At 53.4% G+C, this 24,794-nt stretch overlaps 1 protein-coding gene across 3 annotated transcripts in view; it reads right to left on the reverse strand.

Annotated features, from left to right (window-relative positions):
* Window positions 1-188: 188 nt before the first annotated feature.
* MBP (myelin basic protein) overlaps window positions 189-24,794 on the reverse strand; it is a 70,832-nt gene continuing 46,226 nt past the window's right edge. For 2 of the 3 annotated variants that reach the window (XM_006090798.3, XM_023755626.1), the window contains 6 exons: window positions 22,696-22,773; window positions 11,554-11,661; window positions 10,321-10,356; window positions 9,901-9,933; window positions 5,731-5,850; window positions 189-1,806 (listed from right to left, as the gene is read on the reverse strand). In XM_006090798.3, the coding sequence (XP_006090860.2) occupies window positions 1,762-1,806; window positions 5,731-5,850; window positions 9,901-9,933; window positions 10,321-10,356; window positions 11,554-11,661; window positions 22,696-22,773 (420 nt within the window). In that variant the 3' untranslated portion in view covers window positions 189-1,761. The remainder of the gene's footprint in view (window positions 1,807-5,730; window positions 5,851-9,900; window positions 9,934-10,320; window positions 10,357-11,553; window positions 11,662-22,695; window positions 22,774-24,794) is intronic. The other variant, XM_006090801.3, reaches the window with a different exon arrangement.

Below are 24,794 nucleotides of genomic sequence, written 5' to 3' on the forward strand. Positions count from 1 at the left end.
GCCCTCACAGTGACCCGGTCCCACCTTCTCTCGTCAATGTGTGAGCCATGCGATGACATCGCACCTGCTGGAGGTGCTGGCGTGCTGTGTGCCATGACCACAGGTCTGTACCACGTTAGCTCGGGTGTGATGATCGCGGCATGTGGGCTCACGTTCCACAGACGCAAATAAGAGACCCCATGCGAGTATCATTAAAAGTTTATTTATGTCACTATTCAAGAACAGTGTGTTCTCCCCGGGACAGCCATGGCTGCTGTCAGGGGTCATCTGCATGGGGCTCACACCAACATCAGCTCACGCAGACCGCTCAGGCTGAGCAATTGGAGGTTCTGTTTCCCAAAGGTTGTTTTGTTTTGTTTTTTGTTTTTTGGGTGTTGTTTTTTTTTTTTTTTGTTACCTTCTCATCACTGAGGCTATGAGTTAATAGACATTATATAAACCCACACTCAACATTCAGGATTAGATGGGATTAGAGGGGCCCTATGGAGGCCACTCCTCATCTTCATTCTAGAGGAGAAGGAGGCTGCAGGGGGTCTGGAGGGAAGGCTGAGAAGAGGCACTAAAACTCAAAAGGCACAATCAGTACGTTATGGAGGGGCAGGGGGTGTCCGCTCACATTAGAAGGGTACTGTGCAGAGGACAGCTTTTCTAGCCTCAGTAGCCAGGCCCAGCCATAGGTCAGGGTCAGGATCAGGGGCAGGGGCAGGGGCAGGATTAAGTTCAGGGTCAGAGGCAGGGGCAGTATCAGGGGCAAGGGCAGGATCAGGGGCCCGGGCAGGGGTAGGTTCATGGTGATCAGGGGTGGGCCCTACTAAGCCTAGTCACGCAGCACATTCACTCCCCGGATGCAAGCACACGGAGGGTTATTCTTCCACGAGGTTAGTGTTTGCAATGTGCACTGCCATGCTGAGCATGCCACCTGTCACGGTCGGCTTTCCAGTGACCAGGGTGACACTGTGCGGCCACCCCAAAATCTCCTACAGTCCACTTTCTCTGTGCAGGTCTCCCCGAGCTCTCAGCCGGGCTCTGGTGACGAAACAGGGCTCTGTAGGGGCCACTCTGGTCCCTGCTATGTCCTCGCCTGTTTCCTGCCCCAGGCTACTGCCCGGCCCTTTTGCCTCCTTCCCCTCTCCATCACACACGAGGTCAGCCCCTCTGGCGTGGGAGCAGCCCACGGGGCCTCTGTGCCCACCACTCTGCTCTCTTCCAAGCTGCCCACCGGCATCCACGTACCAAAGCTCCCGCGGGGGTGACGCCACTCCTGCTGCCTAGTCCTGTTAGGAGGTGAAGGGGCCTTAGGAGGTGAGTCAGGGCGGGGACAGGAACTGGAGGAAGCGTGGCCACAGTCCCACCACCCGCACGTGTCCTGTGTCACAGCAGTGCCTCCCAGCAGTGCCTGAAGCCGGGGGTGGGTCAGCATGCAAAGCAAGTCCAAGGACGGAGGGTCAGTGGGACCAGGCCGGCGCCGCGGGGCTCGGGCTCCAGGGCGCCTGGCGCGTCGCTGCGGAATGAGACTCCAGGACACTTTGTCTTCAGACATAGAGTAGGAACAGTTGAACTGTTTTGTGTTTGTGTTTTCCATGCAGCCGAGGGCCAAAAACTGCCAGTAGGTTGCGTGTGCCTGACCCGACTGTGCGCACAGGCCAAGGCACTAGCAAGAGGTGGTGTCTAGAACGAGGGGTGGACTGGATGGGACAGTGTTAAAATCCTAGGGCGGGATTATTAAGAAGCCAGGACAGGATTCGCGAACAGGAGTCAGGCTCAGCGTCTGGCCATGGGCGATCCAGAGCGGCTGTCTCTTCCCCCCTGAGAAGAGGAAACACAGCGTTAGGTGAGTGCTGGGACCTCGGCCAGGCTCCCCTTTCCTGGAGACCACTGGGGGCTGTCACTGGGTCTGTTGCTAGAAATGAAGCCACATGAAGGTGTCTTTCGCTCCATCCCTCACCACTCCCTGAACAAGCGCTGAATTTTCAGGGCTTCAGATGAATCACTGGAATTCAGTTCCCAGGATGTTCTTGGCTAGAAATACAGTTCCAGGTGAAAAAGCTCCATGTCTTCATTATTATGCTCGGAGTAAGCACCTCATTGTTTTTGGCTAGAAATCCCCGGGGTAATTGAGGGGAGTTGTCTGCAAACAGTGACAGGGACAATCTCACCTCTGGGGTGACACACCAGTTGCTGAACCTCACAGGGTTATGGGGGGGGGGGGCTTCTGCCTGCTTGTCGGCCCCTCATCTGCCTCGCCCAGACAGACTAACCTACAGGCGGGCTGTCAGCAAACTTTGACTTAATGGGGCTTAAAACCACGCATGGACATGTTTCCTGTACAATTAAAAAATTTTTTTGACGTTGGCCTTGACTGAGACGGAGACAGCTGTGCAGGGCCCACAGTGTGGAGGTGGCTCGGGTGTGGGTGCCCACTCTCTGAGAAGACAATGTAGTTGGTCACTCATGTCATTGAGATGGACATGGGAGAAATGCGCTAATTTTGCATTCAAAATTTGCTCTCTTCCTCCTGGGGTTTCCCTTTTTCCTGAGGTTTCAACTGAAAAATTGATCTCTCAAAACAGAGACTTCCTTTGGAGTGAGCCCCAGAAAGCAAGGTATACGCAGAACATGCTATTTCCCAGACGACAGTGAGCACCCAACTGATGCGGTCTAGTCTAATTCTGTTCCCCACGCGTGGCCCGCAGTCGGGCCTCGGGGAGTGTGTGGAGCGGGCACTCAGGCGGCCTCAGGGCTGGGGTGAGCCTTGTCGGCAGGGCCCTCAGAGCTGCCCTCCGGGAAGTCTGAAGAGCCTCGCCTTTTTCTGAATTTCCAAGAGGTTAACCCCAGGGCGCCTGTAGAGTGTGATTCATTCCTGACCACAGCAGAACCACCACTTATAAAACAAAGCACACATGTGCTGGAATGGATTCCGTTCCGACATCCTTTGCGAGGCAGCTTAAGTGAGGTTCCATTTACCTTCTGGATGGCTCCTGTTAAATGAAGGCTGGTGGGCTTCCTGGTTTTATTTTCTGCTCACGTACCTATGATTTATTGAGTACCTACCATGAGCCAAATCTGTAACATCTGTACTCTTAGGAACCAGAAAGCCCAGCCCAGAGGTAGCTTTCACATTCCCATGTTATGTGGGAGCTGCAGCTCAGAGATGGGGGGGTCATTTCCCTAGAGTCACCCAGCCCGTAAGGGGAGCCTCTGCTTCCCTCTGTCCTATTTGTACCCCTTTCAACCCTCTGCCTAAAGCACTGGTCCGCATGGGCGAGGTCAGACTGAATTTGTATTTTAGGGCAGGACCAGAACAGAGGCCGCGGCAAAGTCACAGCTCTCCACTCTTCCATGTCACAGCTGTTGGGACGCGCTCTGGGTAGGAGCAGGTACCAGCTCAGGTGTGTGGGATGAGAGACTCCTGCACGTTTCGGGGCGGCTCCAAGTGGTTGGGGTAGATGTAGTGCTCTCCACCTGATTTCCAACCGTCAGCCCAATAGCCGAATCCGGCCCCTCCTCCCACTCTTTCCTCTCACCACTGATTTTCTATGGTGAACGAGGAGGAGGGAGAAAAGACAGGGGACACGCTGCTACCTTAAATACTGTCAAATCCCACCATGTTCACTCATCTGCCTTGAGGTTTCTAATCTCGGGGGGATTTTTAAAATCTGTTTTAACTGCTCCATGTCAAACATTCAGCCCCCATGTGACCAGAGTAGCACAGCGGATGGATTTTTATGTAGTAAAATTGAATTAAAACCATATTAATTGAAATTTGTTTTAATTTGACAAATGGAAGCTTCCCTTGAACTGTATAGAAATGTTAGAATTCCTAAACCACTGCCTATAAGAAGAGTTTTAGGGAAACATTGGCCCTCATTAAGGAACAAATGGGTTCCATACACAATACATGTGGGAGGTATGAATGGGTGTTTTTATACCTGCTCAGCTGTGCCCTCCCCTCACCCGTTGGTCATCACTCATATGTGATTCTTAGCCACTAAGCTGGTTAGCGCAGTAACTAGTTCCCCAGAACAGGACAAACCTGCACGTCTGGGACAAGAAGGAGATGGTTACAACTGCAGAAAGCTGGGTTCCTCCCGGGAGCCTCGGGCGCAGAAAGTCGTGGGGCAGCCCAGGAAGGGTCAGGGCACCGCAGGCCATCTTATCGGCCGTGCCCTCCAGCGGGCCTGGGCCACAGGTGGGAACATGGCTGTGCTGAGTGCAGGGCTGGGTTTGGACCCAACACTGGTAGGTCCAACCCCCCTGTCTCGGCCACATTTCAGAATTGAGGTGAGTGGGTCATGACAGCCTCCGTCTGGGGTGGAATTCACTTCCTCGTAGTCACATCGAGGAGTGGATCTGCCTACATTTTCCCTGACATCAAGCCAGTTAGCAGCTCGGCTACTTACCACTCACGTCATGTATTTAAGGCTTTCTCTGAACAGCTGTGACTTCCCTAAAAGGCAGAGCCTGCTGTCCACACCACCTGTGCGCCCAACACCACCAGGTCTGCATGCATGGGCTCCGCACGCATCTCCCAACCACGGACACACCACACGCATGACTCATACTGAGTTAAAGGGCAGATTGGCAAATCAAAGGGTATTTGGATTACAGACCAAGTTATTCCACCACAAATTGTAAACTCTTGATGTTTTAACGAACCAGTTAGAAAGCAGCTTTCACGGGTCAGAGACCTCCCTCAGTGGGGATTTGGGCTGCAGGGCCCTGTGCTCTGTTGGCAGAGATGAGCCCTGACCCGGTGTCGCCTGGAACTCACAGGGAGCAGGGTCCTGCCCTTCAGCTGTCACCTGCTCACCCGGCCTTCTCTGGCCACCCTCCCGGAACGGTAACCAGCTTGGACTCAGAGGCACACGCCACCCTCATCACCCTCAGCACCTTCCTGCCATTTATTTTGTCCATTTTCTGTGAGCACCTTTAAGACGGTCCCTTCCCAAGGCCCTTGTATGACTGGCCTCCAGGCAGAGCCTGTCCACAGAGATGCTTCTCAGGGCCCAGCATCTGTGACCTTCCCCAGTGCGAAGGGGTCAGCGCCAGGGACCCTCTGTGACCTCCACAGGCCATGAAGGCATCTGGGAAGGAGCGAGGCCTCAGCCGCTCTGAGACGGAGAATGGGTCCGGGTTAAGGCCTAGACGGGAGAAATGGCCCCTCGAGACCTGCACCGTAGCCTTTCCTGACCAGATGGACATTCTGAGAGCACGGTTGTCGCTACTATTGGCAATGGTGTCAGCTGCCACCCCTGCAAGTGACCTGCAGGCACCTGTGACCACATTGCTCTCACCACCTCTTACTGTCACAGCACTCTCCCCACATGTCCCCCTTTCACGGAGCAGGAAACTGAGGCTCAGAGGTCGCAGGCCATAGGCTCTTGGGCAACAAATATGGGCCTGAGTCTGTGAGACTCCAGTGTCATAACCAACGAGACATACGGGCTGTGGTTTCCGGGGTCTCTCACCTGGTCCAACCATCCCCACCCCATCACCTGGTCCCGCTCATTTCCTGGGAGGCAAAGATGCTGCTGCCTCAGGGGCCCCCTGGCCTCCAGGTGGGTCAGACTCCCCTAGCTCAGCTGTGGCCTGTGGCCCATCTTGCCCTCAAGTCCTAGGGGCCTGGCCTCACTGATTCACTGCTCACTGAGACGCCTGAGGAAAGGAGTGAGGAGGCTGGACGGCCGACCCACCTGCCCGCATGTCCCGGGACAGGGGTGGCTACGTTACCAGTTTGAAGAATTTGGAAAGCGTGCTCTGGGTGTCCTGGCCCTTCAGTCCCTTGTGAGCAGATTTGTAGTCAGCAGCTCTGCTCCCGTAGCCAAATCCAGGCTTCTGCCCCTCGGCTCCCTGCAAGAGAGGAGCACAGCTCTGGTCAGAGCCAGGCCCAGAGGCCCTGCCCGAGTGGCCTCGGTGACCGAGGGCGCAGTGCCCTCCACTCGCGTGTCTCAGCGGCTGGCCTGGCCTGGCCTGGGCCAGGGCTCTGTTATGAGATGCCCAAATGCTTTCATTGGAAAGATTGAGGCCTCCAGCGGCCTCCCTGCTTCTCGCTGCCTGGTCCTCAAGAGAGGGTCAGCAGATGCCGTAGGACAAGGTGGAGAACCTTTGCCCACACGGGGCTGGAGGAAGGGGCCCGGAGTGGCCATTCCTCAGAGGGGCCTGGAGGAGGCCGACGCTGAGTCTGGGGATGTGTCTGGTTGTTTGCAAGGACCGAGCTCACATTCACTTCATCTCCTAGAGATGTCAGGCAGGAGGCTTGGGACGAGGTGAGATCCCCGGCCCACATTTTTCTAACGTGTGAGGACGAGACTCTTGCCCTCTGGCCTAGAGGAGCCTCTCCCACGGTGCCAGGAACCATGGTGCGGAGTCCTGAGGGTGAGCGTGCAGGCCTGGGCCCTGGGCCCCTGAGCTGGTGCCATGGAGGGCAGGGGCAGGTCTGGGCAGGTGAGCCACGTCCCTGCGTCGTGCACCAGGGCTCAGCCTGGAGCCCGGCAGCCCGGATGGCCTCTGCCTCCCTGCTCTCCAGCTGTGTGACCTTGGGCAAGTGTGGGGACCTATCTGAGCTTCAGTTTCCTCCTCTATAAAATGCGGGTGAGAACAGCCCCTTCCTTGCCGATTGCTGTGAGGATCCGTGAGTTAATGGATGCCCTGCTCTGGGAACAAAGCTCTGAACTTGCCGTCCTCATGGGGGAAGGGCCTCCATCCCTGCCTGTGCCTATCGTCCAGCAGTCCGCCCTCCCTCCAGGGGCTGGAGACAATTTCCTCTGTGGGCTAAAGCAACAGCAGATGATAGTAGAAATATGAGAAAGTCTGTGTCCCCTGTCTTTTCTCAATTGCGTCAGTTTCACTGGGATGTTCCATATGAGAAAGAAACGGGACAGACTGCGGTGTGGACACACGCATGTGAGCATCCGGAGTGAAGTGTCCCAGACGTAGGGATGATGCTCATAGGAGGCGACCCCAGCTGCCCACATCCCAGGGTAAGTCTCTACTCCACGGACAGGGTCAGAGGTTTCCCTTTGTTTTGCCAACAAGAAATAGGAGGCCACCTGTGTTTCCAAAGAATTCTAGAAAATAAAATGGAACCATCTCTTGACCGAGACCCCCAAATCCTTCCCCTCAGCCTACAGTCCCTTACAATCTCTTAAGAGTGTTTGAGGGCTGTGGGCCCCGGGAACCACCTCACCCACCCCGTTAGGTCAGAGGTGCTGGAGCTGAGCTCTGGAGGCTCAGGTTCCCCCAGGTCACCTCTGTCACTCGACTGGGCAGGACTGAGCCACCTGTCCAGGGTCCCACCACGAAAGCTGCATCTGCACTGTTCTTCTCATTCAGCTGAGACCGAGGAACGGACACTGGACACCGGGTCTGAGGTAGCTTTCACGTGAAGATCCATTTCAAGATTATCGAGTGGAGCAAGGACAGGGGAGTCAGGCAGAGAGGTCTGAGCCGCCTGCCAGAGAAATGCCAGCGCTGCCCTTGAGTCCCTGAGGCGTCCACAGACACGCGCTCCCCAGGACGGCACCCAGAGGGGTGGGTGACAGTGAGGGGCTGCTGCGCCACAGACAGAGAGCCGCACTTCCCCACCCGACACAAACTCATCCTGTCTTGCTCTCTTGTTTTTCTCCCAAAATAAAGAGCTTCTGAGAACTAAATTCAAGGATTGGTTTTCGGATTAATAATGTACTTGACTTTTCCTTCTTTCAGATTCACGGTCATGTATACCTTTGAACGACCTAGAATTTACCAGAAAGCACACAGAGTGGTTTAGCAGAGGAAGCAGGGCTGAGAACTCCCCAGAGGAGGGCAGTCTGAGCTGCTGGAAACAGGCAGGCAAGGGAATGCAGGGGAGGAGTCTGCTTGGGGAAAAAGAGAAATGTAACACACGTTAATAGGATGAGAAATGAAGGGTGGGAGGCGTGCAAAGGCCCTTCTGGTTAACGGCGGGTCTAGGTGGCCTGGGGATGACTGGTGGGAAGGAGGGCTGGGTCCCAGCCGCCAACACGTGCAGGGGGGACTTTGCATAAAGCCCGGAGTCCGCGCCTGCAAAGCTAAGAGGCAGAGCACGCGGTTACTAACACACGGTTTCTGGGTCAAAAGTGGGTTTCATTCTTCAGTCTCATCTCTATCTCCTCCTGGCACAGAAAGTCAACAATTAATTGTCGGTGAGTGCTGGCCCAGGGCCATTTCTACATTATTGTTACCTGTTTGCAAAGTCATTTGGCCAGGAAAAGGCTCAAGTATATTTATGTAAAATTGCAGCAAATATATCAGTTCATAATTCAATGTCATAATGTGTTGGAGGAAATCGGGGGCTTTATGAAATCTTTTCTCTACCCTTTCTCTGCAGGTGTCTCCCCTTCCTCCAGTCCTCTCTCCCTTTCTCTTTTTTCTCCCCTTTTTTATTTTTAATCTTCTCTCATTCATTTATATGATGCCTATTAATTAAGCATCTCATATATGTGGCCTGTAATAGAGTTTAAGGATATTGTGTTCCCAAGACACACCTAATCCCTGGCCTAGAGGTTATTCTGAAAATTGTAATTTTTATAAAGAAAGAACAATACTTAATATTTACCAGTAACAAAAGATTTTACATTGGGTTAGAATATTTAAAGTTGTTTCAGATGCCGAATTTCACTAGTATCTAAAAAGTGAACAAATTGCCTCTTTAAGGTCTTCATTAAAAAATTGTTCTCTGTTAAAGAGTCTAAAATTCATCAGAAGGTTTTCCTGGATGGCTTGATATCAAAGCTGCAGTTATTACTAACACACACACAAAAACCAATGTTTTGGGTGAGATAGGTCATTATAAACAGAACTAGAGGCCCAGTGCACAAAAATTTGTGCACTCAGGGGGGAGTGTCCCTGAGCCCGGCCTGTGCCCTCTCGCAGTCTGGGACCCATCAGGGGATGTCCACCTGCTGGCTTAGGCCCTCTCCCTGGGGGACCGGGCCTAAGCTGGCAGTCAGACATCCCTCTGGCAGCCTGGGAGCCCTCGGGGGATGTCCACTTGCCAACGGGGAGCAGGCCTGAGCTGCAGTCGGACATCCTTAGTGCTGCTGAGGAGGCAGAAGAGGCTCCTGCCACCACCGCTGTGCTGGCAGCCGTCAGCCTGGCTTGTGGCTGAGTAGAGCTCCCCCTGTGGGAGCGCACTGACCACCAGGGGGCAGCTCCTGAATTGAGCATCTGCCCCTTGGTGGTCAGTGTATGTCATAGTGACCAGTCATTCCCAGTCGTTCTGCTGTTAGGGTCAATTTGCATATTACCCTTTTATTATATAGGATAACTGAAGTTAGCATGTTTTTCTCCCTTAGAATCTTTTTTTAAAAAAATATATATTGATTTCATAGAGGAAGGGAGAGGGAAAGAGAGATAGAAACATCAATGATGAGAGAGAATCATTGATTGGCTGCCTCCTGAACATCCCTTACTGGGGATCAAGCCCTCAACCTAGGCATGTGCCCTTGACCAGAATCGAACATGGGATGCTTTAGTCCTCAGGCCGATGCTCTATCCACTGAGCCAAACCAGCTAGGGCCATTTTTCCTCATTGAAAAGTCACCATCTGGGGGTAGGCTGGTCATGTAGATGGTGTGTCAGCCCCAGGCCCACACTGCAGTGGTGTTTCCTGGTGGGAGCCCCACAGGGCCTGTAGGGGCCTGTGGGAGGAGGGTTGTTGGCCCTGGGGTGCCTGTCACGGGTGGGAGGAAGCAGAAGGAGGGTTGGCTGCTGCTCATTTCCCCTCAAGGAGAATGCATCCCGGGTCCTGGGGACAAGCTGGGCTGCGAGGAAAGGAAGGGGGAGCGACCATTAGGCAACTGAAACTGAGCAGAACAGACTCCCAGTGGCTGCGAGGGCCGGGAAGAGGCGAAGCCGCATGGACACACGATTGTCACCTACCCAGCTGAATCTGCTGAGGGACTTTCCTCGCCCCTGGATGAGGAAAGAAAGAAATAATGACATTGTGATCAGTGCAGGAAAAAGTCCTTTTAATAGAGAAGAAACACAATCACAGCAGCCTATGCTGAGACTGTACACGTGTCCCATCCAAGGGGGTGGCAGTGACCTCCTGGAGCTTCCAGGGAGGGTTTAGGATAAGGGCTTAGAGGGAAAGTGAGCGGGGATTGATTAGCACTGTCTGCACGGTTGTCAGAGGAGCAGATGTTATGCATCTCAGCCTGTCTACTTGGGACCCACTTGGCAAAACTAAGAGATCAAGTCAGGTCGCCATGAGCCCAACTCTCTCTTTGGTACATTTAGGGATTTCAGGGAAGGTCTGTAAGTAAAGTGATGACTAGTGAAGATATTCAGAGGTCTTACCTTTCCTTGTGATGGAGGAGGTGTGCGAGGCGTCACCTGCAAAGACACAGGAGCCGGTGAGCGGTGGTGGGGTCCCTCCTGCAGAGCGGCCCTGACCCCGTTTGTGAGACTCCCTGTCGCTGGGAGTAGCCCCTGTCTGCTAATGGTGTCCACTCCCTATTAGGCGAGGGCCATCCCTCTGCCCGCCTCCCCCGTTTCTGTCCTAGCTGAGTGGGAAGCACCGCCGAGCTGAGAGTTTGAAAATATCCAGTGCTACTCAGATCTTCCAGAAGTCTCTGAAGGTGCTGGAGAGAATTGAAAACGGACCAACAGGCTCTACACCAGGGAACGGACTTGCCTTGGCAAGCGTTCCCGTGCACACTCCGCGCACACTGATGGAGACCATGAACTTCACCGCTACCCCTTCTTGGGTAGGAAGTAAGAATCCCCTGATGCTCAGGGGTTCTGAAGGAACGCCACCTGGCCTGTGACTTTGAAAACTCACCAACATGGAAAGTATCATTTAAAAATGTTAGCCGCACAGAAAGTTTATAATTAGAAGACTGCAGCTTTGCTTTTGTTTCTAAGACTTTTTTTTTTTTTTAGCAGTTTTAGGTTTCAAGAAAAAATGCACAGAAATTACAGAGTTCCCATGGACCCTCTGTGGTGTCCCTGTTACCATTTTGCCTGAGTGGGTTCTTTAGTTCTCACGGTGACCAATGCTGTACTGATTATTAACTGAACTTCATCGTTTACATGGGGTTCACTGTGCCGTACATGCTAAGGAATTTGACAAAGGTATGAAGTGTATCCGCCATCACATCACATCACACACACAGAGTAGTTTCACTGCCCTAAAAATGCCCTGTGCTCCACTCGTTCATTCCTCCCTCCAACCCCTGGCAACCACTGATCTTTTTACTGTCTCCATAGTTTTGCAGAGCCTGTGTTTTTAAACTAAGTCCTCACGGTAATTTAGTTTCAAAAGGAGTGAGCTCTTTGGTAAAACAAAAGTTCAGTAAGCAGCAGATGCCACTGGGACCGTGGTGCCAGGTGCTAAGGCTGAGCTCCACCCCGAGGAGGATGGAAGTTTCTTCTGGGTAAATGCTCATGCCCCTTGTGGATTAGAGCTGAGTCCTGTGGGATACACCCACACCCCTAATGGGTTAGAGCTGAGTCCTATGGGATACACCCACACCCCTGTGGTCAGTGCAGTGCTCCCCTCAGCGCTACTCACAGTGGAAGAGCACTCACAAGGTTTTTGAAGAAGTGGACTACGCGATTCTCATCCTGGGGCCGGCCGTGCTGTGACTTCTGGGGCAGGGAGCCGTAGTGGGTGGTTCTGGCTGCGTGGTGAGCATCCTGAAAGACAGAGCACAGGGACCTCAGGGAGGCCGCACCCTCTGTTCCATCCCTCTGACTCCTGCTGCACCAGGATCACTGGAATCAGGACTTCGTGCTGGGAAGCTGCTGAAGCCGCCCAGACATGCCTGCGGTGGGAGGGACACGAGCAGGACCTCTGCTGTGAGACTCCCTGAGCTGGGAGCGCTTCCCACCGCTCAGTCCACGTCTGGGCCCCAAAGTCAGCTAAGCACCAGCAAGGGGCCATGAAGGCCATTGAAGGGTGATGCCATCTAAGACGGGGCCAGGTAGCCAAAGCTCGGAAAGGAAAACATCATTTCCTCAAGCTCCTGGTTTGGACAAACACTCAGGAATTACACACAAAACCACGGCAACAGCAAAGACATGCCCGGTCAGTGGCTTTGGGGTCGCATCACGTGGACCAGCCTGTTTCTCAAAATCAGTGACTCAGGCCACAGCGGCACTGAGTCCGCCCGATCTGGGAAGACCGCTTGTGGGCCCGCACTCCGTCCTTCCGCTGTGTGAGCCTCCCCAGCTGTGGGTCTCCCGCATCACACCCTGGGGTCTGAGACCCTGCTGTCTCCCAGACTCCCCGCTGCTCTGCCTCCTGCTCACTCAGCTCTCAGCTCGCAGACGCCCAGGTTTTCTTCGCCACAGTCCTTACTCACCCCCTCGCCCACCAGCAGGACCTCTGCAAGGTGGCTCTGCCCTCCCCCTCCTCCTCTGATCAACCACAGGCAGCCTCTTTCCCCGGGTCTTCAGAGCCCTCAGAGCCCAAGGCACTTGGAGTGTCTGGTTTTCTCTGCTTTCTGTCTTAGCTCTGAGGGGACTGGCCACCTCGCTGGCCTCTGAACAAGGGGTCCGTGCGCAGGCCCAGCCTCCTGTGCGATGCTGGCTCACTCGGCTCCCCGGTGACTGTCTGGTCCCTGCCGCAGCTTCAACTGCAAAGTCGCTCCTTGCCTGATCCTCCTGGAGCTCAGGCTTCACACTGATGGCCCTGCATCGTCCCTGTTGCTCTTCCCAGCCATTCTCCCCATGGTGGTCAGAAAAGGTTCAGAAACAGCCCCTTCCTCATGTCCAGTGGCCACCAGTGCCCACGGAGAGCACTTCAGAACAGGAGCCCCGCTGCCCACAGCGCCCCCTCTTTGCTGGGCATCTGCCCCTCCCTGGACTGTGCCCCTCAGCTACAGAACTAGGCCAGGTGTCCATGGGCACAGCCTCTGCGCAGGGCTTCCTGCAGCCTGCAGTCCCCTCCGGGGCCTCTGTAGCAGCCCCTGTTCGAGGTGGCCTTTCTCCAGCTCAGCAGCCAGCTAGGTTCTGGGATCTGTCAGCTCACCCATCCCCACCCTCAGACTGGAGCACGGGCCACGTGACGGGCTGGGCTCCTCTCCCCACCCACACCGGGCTTCGAACTTCCTGCTCCCAGGACCCACAGGGCGTTGAGTTATGCTGTGGCACAGGAGTGTGGGCAGAAGCAGATGCTGGGGCATTTGAACACAATGATGTCCGCAGCAGGCGAAACAGCTGGTCCTTCTTATTCTTATTCTCCTGATGTTGCAAGAACCTAAGTAATCTGGTTCCTCAAGTTATCTCGCCTTTACCCAGTGCCTTTCTGAACTCCCTGGCTAGTCCGAATAATTACGCCAATAAAAGAATGGGTGTAAACTTAAGAATTAAAAAACAAACAAACAAACAAAAAACAGACGAGCCAGGAAACTGTTTAAATTGCTTACTTTAAGACAAATATTTTCAAATGTCTAATTTGCCTCATGAAGTTATTTATTAGATACCATCCTAATGGCTTGAAATAATTAAAAGAGCTCAAAATTTAGTACAACTTACTTGTCACTTGTTGTTTATGTACCATTTTCTGTACACTGTGTACCGCATTTTGACTCATAGAAGCATCATCTAGCTTTAATTTAGTTTAGTGATTAAATTAAATAATGTCTTAAACTTTGCATACAGGTTTTTTAAAGAAATGGGATGTTCAGTCGTACCATGCAAGTCTCATATCATTAAAATGTATTTGCGCGGTGAGATAATGAAGTGTTATGTAGATAATAATATTGTTCACATGTGAATTGTGCATGCCTGCTTTGAATGCTAAAAGAAAAACTCTGTATTTTTGTGATTTTTATAATGAATATATTGGTCACCAATGGGAAAAGTAACTTAAATCTTTTAAGGACACATGAAATTGGTAGGTTGCTTTATACCTCTCATAGCTATGAAATTAGGGGTCAGACATGTTCATGGGAACAGCCGGCGATGGGTCTCTATGGTGCTCAGCACAGAACTAGCTCAGCACAGAACTAGCAACGAGCATTAGAAGCCTGTTGAATGTGCACCATTCAGATCACTGTTAATCCAGAATCTAACATGCAAGAGATAATAGGCAAACAGAACGGAGTTCATGGAATTACATGATTCTTTTGTTGTCTATGCAAGAGTTTCTGAACTAGACTCAGATGGACTTCTGGGCTATAAATGTTAAGTTGCACAGATGTGATGTAGTCACATAGTTGTAACTGAATCACCATATTATAGTTGTAACGGCCTGTTATGTAAAGAACATTTCGTCAATCATATTTCCATATGCTAACAGTTAAAAAATACACTACCATATATAATAATGTCAAAGAAGCAAAATGTTAGGTATAACTCTAACAAAACATGTAAAGAATCTTGATGCTAAAATACATAAAATGCTAGTGGAAGAAATCAAAGATGACCTCAGTAAATGGAGAGACAGACTAGTACTGTTGTCAAGGATTGACACAATGAAGATGCCAGTACTCCCCAAGTTGATCTACGATTTATTGCATTTCCAATCAAAATCCCAGCAAGGTTTTGTTTAGACATCTACAACTAATTCTAAAACCATAAGGAAATGCAGGAAAAAACACTACCAAAATAGCCATACAATTGTAAAAAAGAAGAATAAAGTTAGAGAAATTCCACCACTTGATTTTAAGATTTCCTGTGTCTATCGTCATCAAGCAGGTGGTGTTGGAAGAGGAATAGACATACAGATCCATGGAACACAGTAGGGTCCAGAAATAGACCCACACACATATGATCAGTCCATTTTTGACAAAGGCACAAAGTCAATTCAACATAGAAAGAATAGTCTTAGTCTTTCAACAAATGGCATTGGAACAAATGGACATCCATATTTTTAAAAATTGACCTCAACCCAAAGTCACACCTTATACAAAAATTAACTCAAAATAGATCATAGATCTCTATCTACAATGTAAAACTATAAAACTTTAGAAGAAAATAATAGGAGAAAATCTTCATGACCTGGGTGTAGGCATCAAGTTCTTAGACCTGACACCAAAAACACGACTCATAAAAGAAAAAAATTGGCACATTGGACTTGATCAAAATGTAAACTGTTTTGCAAGACACTACTAAGAAAATGAATAGAAAAGCTACAGGACAAGATAAAATATTTATAAATAACATATATGACAAGTGACTTAAAACCAAAATATGCGAAGAACAATCAAAACTCCATGGTAAAAAACACAACCCAGTCAAAAAATGCACAAAACACTTAATCAACGCAGATGGGCAGAAGGCAAACAAGCACATGGAAAGATGCTCTTCATTAGTCATTAGGAAGATGAAACTCAAAACCATGAAGCGATGCTACTACACGCCTATTAGAAAGGCTAACATACAAAATACTGACAAATAAAATCTAAAAGTTAGTAGAGGAAATGCTGCCACCTATGTTCTTGTTTACTTGTTTAGACCTGGTTCTCGCGCTGCATAGAGGACTGTGTGAGCACCTGGGGTCTTGGTCACAGCATGCATATGTGTGGCCCTGCTGTGTCACTTTTGTTTCCTCACCCAAGGATATTTTTTCATTGATTTTAGAAAGAGAGTGGGGGGAGGGAGGAGAGGGAGCGAGAGAGAGAGAGAGAGAGAGAGAGAGAGAGAGAGAGAAACATTGATGTGAGAGAAACACATGGATTGGTTGCCTCCTGCATGTGCCCTGAACAGGGCCTGGTCTGGGGAGGAGCCTGCAACTGAGGTACGTGCTCTTGGCTGGACTCGAACCTGGGACCCTTAGGTCTGCAGGCCGACGCTCTATCCACTGAGCCAAACCAGCCAAGGTGACTCTTCGACTCTTCTTACTCAATAGTAAATTCCCATCAATATGGCTTTTCAAAAGGAGACATATGTACTACTATCTGTAATACTTTAAACAATAAAATAAAATTTAAAAAATATGGCTTTTCATGATGATTAATGAAACAAGGACTCCTTGATGGTAGATAAATTAACATGACGCTGGAAAGTTTTAAACACCCTGGGAGGCAGGCCAGGGGGTAAAGGACAACCGTTTTATTTCTTTTTAAGGCAAATTGCTTTTTCCATTAGCCTGTTTCATTGCACTGTTTTTGAAAAAATCCTTCCTTTTCCCTGCACTGTGATAACATCCTTCACCAGCAGGGGGAGCCCGCCCACTGGGTCTGGGTGGCTTGCTCCTCTCTCCACATATCAGGAAGGGATTTTAACTGTTTTCCAAGGTGCTGCCAAACAGAGTTCTTCACTTGGAAGTAATGACAGGAGATTCGTTTCGCCTGGCACATCTGAGATCATTGGTCATCAGATTGGCAGAGATTCGCTCCATTGACTAGAGGGCTGCTTTATGGAAACAGGGCGAGGTATTTTCACCACCACTAGCGTTGGTTTTGGCCAGAGACAAATCGATGGAGTCATTTCCTCTGAGAAGAAAATGCCGGATCTTAAAAAAAAGAAAAATCAATATTTGCTGTGCCTGTGGGTGTGTGTTGAGGGGAATAGTTCTAGCTCTTTCTGTTTCTTGTCTGAGAGTGGAATTTAAGCTGAATCCCCATCAGAATGTCAAGGAATGAGTTGCATGGAGTCACAGGGGTCTGGGCACGCCCCCTCTGTGCTCAGGGCTCAGGGTCTGGGCTCAGTCCCCTCACTGCCTCAGCGTCCACGTGCTGTCCTCTCTCCTGGGTGGGTGTATTGGGAAGGTGCAGACATGGAACTGAGCTGCTGGCTGTGGGTCAGTCAGCAGGGGCCCAGTGTGTCCCATCAGCATCTAGCCCTGTGACAGGGACCTGAGCCCGGGGGCCACCTGCAGGTCACCCTACACTGTGATACGGTCACCAGCGCCATTTCAGAATCACACACTAGGAGGGGGTGTCTCTCTGTTAATCCGTCTCAAATGGTCCCCATAGTAACATCCAGTGGCTGAAAAAGGTGACAGTTTTCTTCCTGGCACTTTCTTCATCAGGTTCTAGCAATGCGCATTTCTCCCCGTGTCCCCAAAGGACGCAGTGTTAGGAAGGAGTAAGCCCGGCCGGTGGGCTCAGTGGTTGAGCGTGGACCCATGAACCAAGAGGTCACTGGTTTGCTTCCTGGTCAGAGCACATGCCCAGTTTGTGGGCTCGATCCCCAGTAGGAGGCATGCAAGAGGCAGCCGATGGATGATGTTTCTCATTGAAGTTTCTATCTCTCTATCTCTCTCTCTAAAACCCAATAAAATCACTTTTTTAAAAAAGGAGTAAGAGGTGTTTCTCCTCGCTTTCAAGCATGGGGTGTGTGTGTTCCGATGTCCCCTCCTGCTCCTATGTCGGGGGGCGGGGTTGAGTGATGTGCTCACCAGGTGTCCTCACATGCCACCCAGGCCTCGGTCCGTCCCGTTGTTTTGCCAGGCGGGTCTGGTGGGTTCCATGTGTGGTGACAGGCGGGGGCTCCTGACCTAACACTCACAGCAGGTGGGTGGACACATGGCAGAAGGCAAAGCTAACGGAGAAGAATGGACTTTTTTAAAAATTGGGTTCATTTTGCTTATCTTTTTTCAAAGTTTGTGACTTTAGGTTAAGTTTGAAGGTCAGATGAGCTGGAAAGTGCTCTATGGTAGAGAAAGTGAGTATCTGTTGATGGAGTCGGTTAGAGCCTGGAGAACTGGGAAGTTGTGATGGTGCCCGTCCCTGGAAAACGAGTTCCCACTTGTTTCGTAAATACTGATAGTTCCATACAACAAAGGCCGTCGAGGTCATGAGGCCAGCTTTTCCCATTTGGTTCTAATTTTAGAAGATGCATTTCTATGTCATTAAAACCAGGGGCCGGTCAGCTCCCACTTTGAATGGAAAATACTCCTCGATACAAAAGTATGACATCATCGGCATCGTTCTATTTTGTTCACGTGATTAAAACCACCAGCCTCCACCCAGCAAACACAGGTCTGACACTTGCTCCTTAGTCTACATGTGGGATGTGACAGGTTCGCAGACGTCCACACAGTGGCACCAAGGACACTGATCCTTCCCTGAGGTGGTGTCACCAGTGGCCTGGGGAGTGAGGGAGGACAGGAATTTGCAATATGTTTCCCCCCGATTTTGCATCACTGTCAAGGCACGCAGACCCCGGCAGGGAAGCAGTGGTTGGTTGACCTGTTTGGAACCACAGACGGTAACGGCGTCAGCATTTTTCTGGATCACGGTGAGCGGGCAGCCCACCCAGAGGCAGACTCAGAATCAATGATATGATTTTTTCTTATGAAAGTGCTGATAAATCCCATATGTTTTCCACATTCTATTCTTTATGTCGAAGGACCATGAAATGCAGCTCTCGGTGAGACAGGTGGACTTTTGTGCCCTGTTCTCCTGCCGCACCCTTTTTTGGCCTCTGAAGTCCTTCAGTGGCTCGGAGTCTGGTGGAAGCCACACCTCCCCTGAAGGAGCAGTGAGCTGATCAGCTTCCTCCTTCCTCCAGAGCAATGCCCACCTGGCTGCCCACCGTTCCCAGGACAAGGCAGGTGGGAGGTGAACAGCTGCCCCTGTGCCTCTTTGAAGCCCCTGGCAGGTAGGGTTGTGACATCTTCACGTCCCCACGCCCCTCGCCCAGGTGCAGGCCAGACGCCGGTGAAATACATACTCTCCACAGAGCTGGGGTTCCGAAGGCCGCCAGTTTGGGAAAGAAGTGACACGGTCTGCACGCTGAGTGAGGACGTCTCCCTTCCTAGTCGGAGGAGCGTGGCACTGACCTGGAGGTTTCACCCCAGGACGCCCTGACCTTCTGAGAAGGGGCCGGACACCCAGGCTCTCCCGCTCCTATTGTTTATCTGCATTTTTCTGAGGAAGCCCTTGCACCGTTTCTGGTCAAACAGCGTCTGAGCTGCCTCAGGAGAGCTTGGATTTTTTTTTTTTTTTTTTTTGGCACGGTGGGCGTCTTGGGTTTTGCAATCTGGAGAATGCTTTCCCGTCAAACAGGAGTGATACGCACAGTTTGCCTGGCTCGTGCCCTTTGCAAGATTAGAAGTGTGCTTGCTGCAGGACGACTGACTCGAGTGAGTTTAATTAAAGCCGTGGGCCTTTCATGACTTCGGAGGAAGCTGTGCTGTATTAAAGCCTCGCGGGCGCTTCTCTGTTGCTGGGGCAATCCACAGGCGAGCCTCTGATTTAGATGGAAATGTTAGGTACCTGCTGGCTGTTCAGATAACACGTTTCTTCTCGGATGTTGGAAATGAGGAGGTGGGCGGGGTGCCGCTTGCTGGTGGTGGCAGAGGGACCGTCCCTTTGCCCCGGGAGTAGAGGGACCAGTTTTCCAGGTGGAGAGTCTGGAGTGCTAGCATGTCGTGAGGCCTGGGCAGTGGGCAGCGACCTGCTGGAGGAGACCCATGAGGGCGGGGAGGGGGGCATCTGCCATCCTCTCTGACACTTCACCTGAATGGAGGACGTGAGGCTCCCACCTGCTGGTGAGGACGGCCTCACCCCACACCAGACCTCTTGGCACAGTGACTGAGAGGGAGGGCCTCACCTGGGCACAGAGAGCCTGGGAGGGAGGGAGTCAGGTGTCGCAGCCAGCCCGGCTTCCGCACGTGAGGGAGGCCCTTGTGGTGCCTGCACGTGTCTGACCTGGGCTTTGATCCTAAGGGAGAGGCGCTTCCGGAGCTGGTGTCCAAGTCTCACCTCCTGGCAGGTGGAGGGGACGGAGGCGAAGGGGATGGAGGCGAAGGCATGGACGGGGAGAGGCCAGAGCTGCTCACAGTTGGTGAGGAAGTCCTAGAAATTGTTGTGCCTTTTTCCTTAGGTGGCTTTGCCGTCTCCACCATCTGGGATTCGCAGCCTGTTGCATGGCTGGCCAGGAGGCTCTTACAGTCACATTGCCCGAGGGGGTCTCCATCCAGGGCTACGTGACTCCCAGCAGGTGTCGGAGGGGTGCTCGGGCCACCTGTGATGGTCCCACTGCGGGCGGAGGCACAGGGCTGTGCGGATGAGGGCACTGGGGCGAAAAGGGTCCACTGTTCGCCATGGAGGGGCCGTCCCGTCGTAGGTTTTCCTCCCCCTTTCTCCCGTGGGTGTCTTGCTTTCCCAGCGTGCTTTTGACTCCTCAAATGTCATTTTCTTCCTTCACTTGAGTGCCTCCTCCCACCCCCACAGTCACGTCACAGCCCTGGGAGCCGGCTCAGAGCCTGGGCGCGATGCAGGCCTCCTGCACCCAAGCTGCTTCGTTCTGTGGCGTCTCCTCTCCGACTTCGGGGCAGGTGGACCCTTCTTACCCTTCCTGCTGGATCTGCAGACACAGAGGCCAGGAGGAAGGCTCTGCAGGGTCAGGGGACACACGTCATCTTGTCACTGCCCGTCGTCACCTTCAGGGTTCAGAACCGTAGGGGAGGGGCCTTATTGGCTGTGAGCCGCTGGGTGGACACCGGCAGCTCCTGGCTTCACCGGAGACTTTGTCTCCTCCGAGAGCCGATTTCAAGAGCCTTTGTCCTATGACCTTGGGACAAGGTATTTTAGAACCACCTGCTGCAACTGGCCCTTGCACTCCTTTCCCGGTGGCTGGTGCCATTAAATCTGCTCCACAGTAAACATGACCGCTTTCTGGGAACAGGGAAGAGCCCCACAGCTCGGGGTCAGGGGTGGGGGGATGGCGGGGGAATAGCCAAGACCAAGATCGGCAGGAGCGCTTCCTCGGAGGGGAGGTCCTGGGCACCTGGGAGAAGGGCAGACGAGAGCTGCTCCTGTGCCAGGTGCCTGCGGCTCTGGGCCAGGCCACCTGCCTCTCCATCCCACGTGGGGCCGAGACGCCGCTGCAAGTGGGTCCCCGAGAGCGTGATGTTATAACAAGGTCCCTGAAGGTCTTCACCACCAGCAACAATCTGGGAGCCATCGCCTGCCTCGCATCTTTGCCTTTGATTTCAAGTCACTTCTGTCTCCGCCTCCCTTGCTCTTAATAGACACACAAATGCTATGCACACCCTACCACCCACTTCTCCCTCCTGTGTCTGTCCTGGGCAGGGAGTGTGCGGGCCAGCGGGCCCAGGCCTGTCTGACAGACGGGCTCTCCCTCGGTGGAGCTGACATAGCTGGCTCATTCTGCACAGGCGTGTGCAGAGCCGGTCGGGATGAAGATGGGAGGACGGGGCACTGCTCTTCCTCGACCAGATAATTGTTCAAAAGAGAAAAGTGAAACCTTCGGAAGAAAGGTCCTTACTATCACGCCATACCCTGGCCGCGCACCCTCCCCATTCTGCAGTTTCTGGGGACGTCTCCGTCTCTCCGTGGGGGCTCAGCCCTCTGAAGACAGAATGGGGCAGGGGCGTCCTGGTGGTTTGGGTGAAGGGAGCAGGCTGGCCCCTGCCCTGACCTCTGCTGTTCCCTCATGCAGGCAGGTGTGGGTCACCGCAGGATGAAAGTGTGCCTCCCCCCAGCACGGCCCTCCCAGCACGGCCCCGCCCGGGAGGCAGGTCATCCCCCGCTGGCTTCACCTGGACCAGTCCCGACTGCCCCAGGCGGACAGGGGCTCATGAGCTTCCTGGGGACAAGGGTGTTTGCTCTCACAAAGGAGCCACCGAGAGCTCTTCTTCGAAAAGCAAGCACAGTCCCAGCTGGAACACGGCTCAGGAGGCACGCGGACCAGGAGCAGCGTCCCCTCCAACCCTCGAAGCTCTCGGGGAGGGAGAGTCACGCCCACCGTGCCTTAATGGACAGGTCCTTGTCAGGGAGCCAGCAGCCACAGGCACCGCTCTGGGGCCAGGTGACAGGGCCCCACGCTGCCGGCAGGGGCACTGGGCCATGTGTCCACCTGCTGCCAGCCCTGGGCTCCTCGCTGCCCCAGAGACCCCGCCAGGGCCGTCTACCCTCAGGTGCCGGGCCCCTGCCTGTCTCTCCCAGACCCTCCTCGCCCCACAAGGGCACAGCCTTTAACACGTTGGAGCAGGAGGGTCCTCAGCCACTGTCTCCCCGGCTTGGGCTGGTCAATCACGTCAGGGCAAGGCCCTCTATTCCTGTACTGAGCACGTGTTCTCCACCTTCTGTATTTCCCAGGTGCCCATGCGCAGGGCCTGCTGCCTCCTGGAAGTGTCATTGCAACAGGACCTGGTGCTGGCCGACCACCTGCGTGGGTGGCAGTCTGACTCGGGGTTGACGTGGGGCCTCCGCTGAGTCCCCGTCCCCTTCCCTCCCTGCCGTCCACATGTCACTAGAGCTCTGAGCAGTGGCTGCCTCCACTCAGGAGCTGGAGGACCGATGACTACCATGTCCCCCAGCCCCGGGAGCTCAGCTGAGCTCAGGGGAGCACAGCGCCCGTGACCATGTCCCCAGGGCACCGATCCTGCAGGAGTTTAAGTTCACTGGTATTTGTGAGCTCAGTATCTGCTGGGCACTGGTTTATCACCGAGCTGCGAACACAGGCAGGTCAGCGCCACGGTCACAGGTCACCTCGCCAGGCCAGCGCTGCGTCTGCCCTGGGCCCCGTGGAGGTGCCCTCAGTCAGCTCATTCCAGGGCTTGTCCGCTGCCCTGCCCTGCCCCTCGGGGCCCAGGGAGGCTTCTCCCCTGCCCCCAGGACTCCTCTCTGTCTTCACACATTGTCCTTTGCTGGCTTTCCCCAGGGGCTTTGCAGACCCTGTGTGAGACCTGCGGAGCCCGCTGCCCTGCCCTGCCCCTCGGGGCCCAGGGCGGCTTCTCCCCTGCCCCCAGGACTCCTGTGGCCTGCGGCGTGGCGTGCGGAGGAGCTGGCGGCCGGCGCGTCTTACCTTGTACATGTTGCACAGCCCGGGCTGGCTGCGGGCATGAGGGGGCAGAGGGCTCCGGCCCTGCTTGAGCCAGGGTACCTGCCAGGGGACACAGAGTGGCCGGTTGAGTCCACAGGCAGCGCTGGTGGAGCCCCCAGTCCTCCGCAGCGTCCCTCCTGACCGGGCGTGGCCAGACCCCAGGTGTGAGGAGGGGTAGGCAGGTGGGCGTTAGAGGACCAGAGGCGCGGAGAGGTGAGGGATGAAGATGAAGGGACCCAGGGCAGGAGAAGACAGAGCTCCAGCCCCGCGAACACTGGGCCGATGGACGACGGAAGGAAAGGGACAAGAGAACAGACTCAGGGAAGAAGTCTTTCCTTTAGTGTCTATTCTGAGGCCCTGTATCTCCTTGGGTGACCAAGTTTTCTCAAATTGTAGCTGGCATCGGACATGCAAGGGTTCTAGGAAACAGTAAAGAAAGCAGCTCCCCGTCCGATGCTAAACCCTAAAAGGGCCCTTTGAAGTCTCAAATGCAATAAATGCCACATCCGTTTATTCGCAGAGTTTAACTCTCTTTCATAGCAGGTGTGTCAGCCTTTGCATTGGACCCACCGGTGGAACCCACGCCTGCTGTGTGTGTGTGTGTGTGTGTGTGTGTGTGTCGGGGGGGAACGGGGGGGAACGGTGGCCGTCACTGTTGGGCCCTCAGTATAAGGACATCATTTTAGGAGCGACAGGTGCGCAACCACACGGCGTGACAGGCTCATAGCGTGACAGGCTCACATTCTTCCTTGTTGGGGGTGACGTTTAGGAGACTAATATTAATAGGACTTAATAGTCCTTGACATGAGCAATGCGTTCACCTTAACTCAATTGTCCTAAGTCCTCCTACAGAGCGTTTGCCGCTCTTTCATCGGCTAGGAGACAGTCCTGCAGCTTTGAGTGATGTGGCTGAGAGAACCTTCTTACAGAAGCAAAGCAAACAGCCTGGAGAAGTCCCTCTTTTTAACTGTCCACAGCCAATGGGAGAGAGAGAGGGGGGAGGAGAGGCAGAGAGAAGGAGAGAGAGAGAGAGAGAGACAGAGAGAGAGAGAGAGAGAGAGAGAGAGAGAGAGAGAGGAAGAGGGAAAGCCTGGCAGATAAAATCAATGCCAAAGGTTTCAAGGGAAGTCCTGAATTGGCTACGAGAAAATGGGTTTTTAGTAAACAGGTTAACTTCTGGTTATTCGTGGAGATAAACAGTAGCTATGACACAGAAACACGTTACTGCATTCCAGAAATGTTGCTGCACAGTGAGCACCCTCGGGAGTCCAGAGGCGAGTCCATGGTGGGCATGAGCTTGGCCACGCAGCTACCACCCCCCCTCACCCCACCTCACCCCACCCCCTCCATGTCTCTGTGCAAGAGGCCGTTTCTCTGGCAGCAGGAAGCACTTGGAGCTTTAGTTCCCGGTGCTGGGAACTTGCATGAGTGAGAGGATTGTCTGTTTTAGGGCATGTGTCCCTGGACAAGCCTGTGGCGGTCTCTGCCGTGACGAGGCCTGGCTGCCCCCACAGGGAGCGGTGACCCTCCACAGGCAGGGACAGGCAGGTCCGCATCAGGACCTGGTCCCACCGTGGTCACTAGGCAAGGAAGATTTTCATGGACTGCTCCCTGACCTAAGACAATGCCCTTCCTCACGAGGAGCAGCATCTCTGAGACGTCTGGCTCAGCATCCTCGCTGTCACATGTGGACGTCTGGGGCGCTGGCCTCACAGGAGGGAAGGAGGGCCCGGCCAGGATGGGCTGCAGCCCTGAGGTCACCGGCCCTGGGGACTGGCCAGGGCTCAGACACGCTGCCTTAGCCCGGCCCATCCCGGCGGGGCCAGGGGAGGACAGCTGTCCGTCTGTCTGTGCAGTGAGAGGTGTCTGCCTGCTCGGAAACGCAGAACGTCCTCCTGGGAGGAGTGGGAACAGGAGCCAGGCCCCGGCAAGATGGAGATGAGGGCGGGACAGCCTCGTGCAGAGACCTGCTTGTCCGGCCTGCGTGCATGGGGATCAGAGGGCTCATTGTTTTTTTTTTTTGCCTTTTCTCTTTTTTTACTATTTTCTAAGAATTGGGATGCTTTCAGAGCATTTAGGAG

Source organism: Myotis lucifugus, unplaced genomic scaffold, assembly GCF_000147115.1.
Source record: "Myotis lucifugus unplaced genomic scaffold, Myoluc2.0 scaffold_82, whole genome shotgun sequence".
NCBI classification, from domain to species: Eukaryota; Metazoa; Chordata; class Mammalia; order Chiroptera; family Vespertilionidae; genus Myotis; species Myotis lucifugus.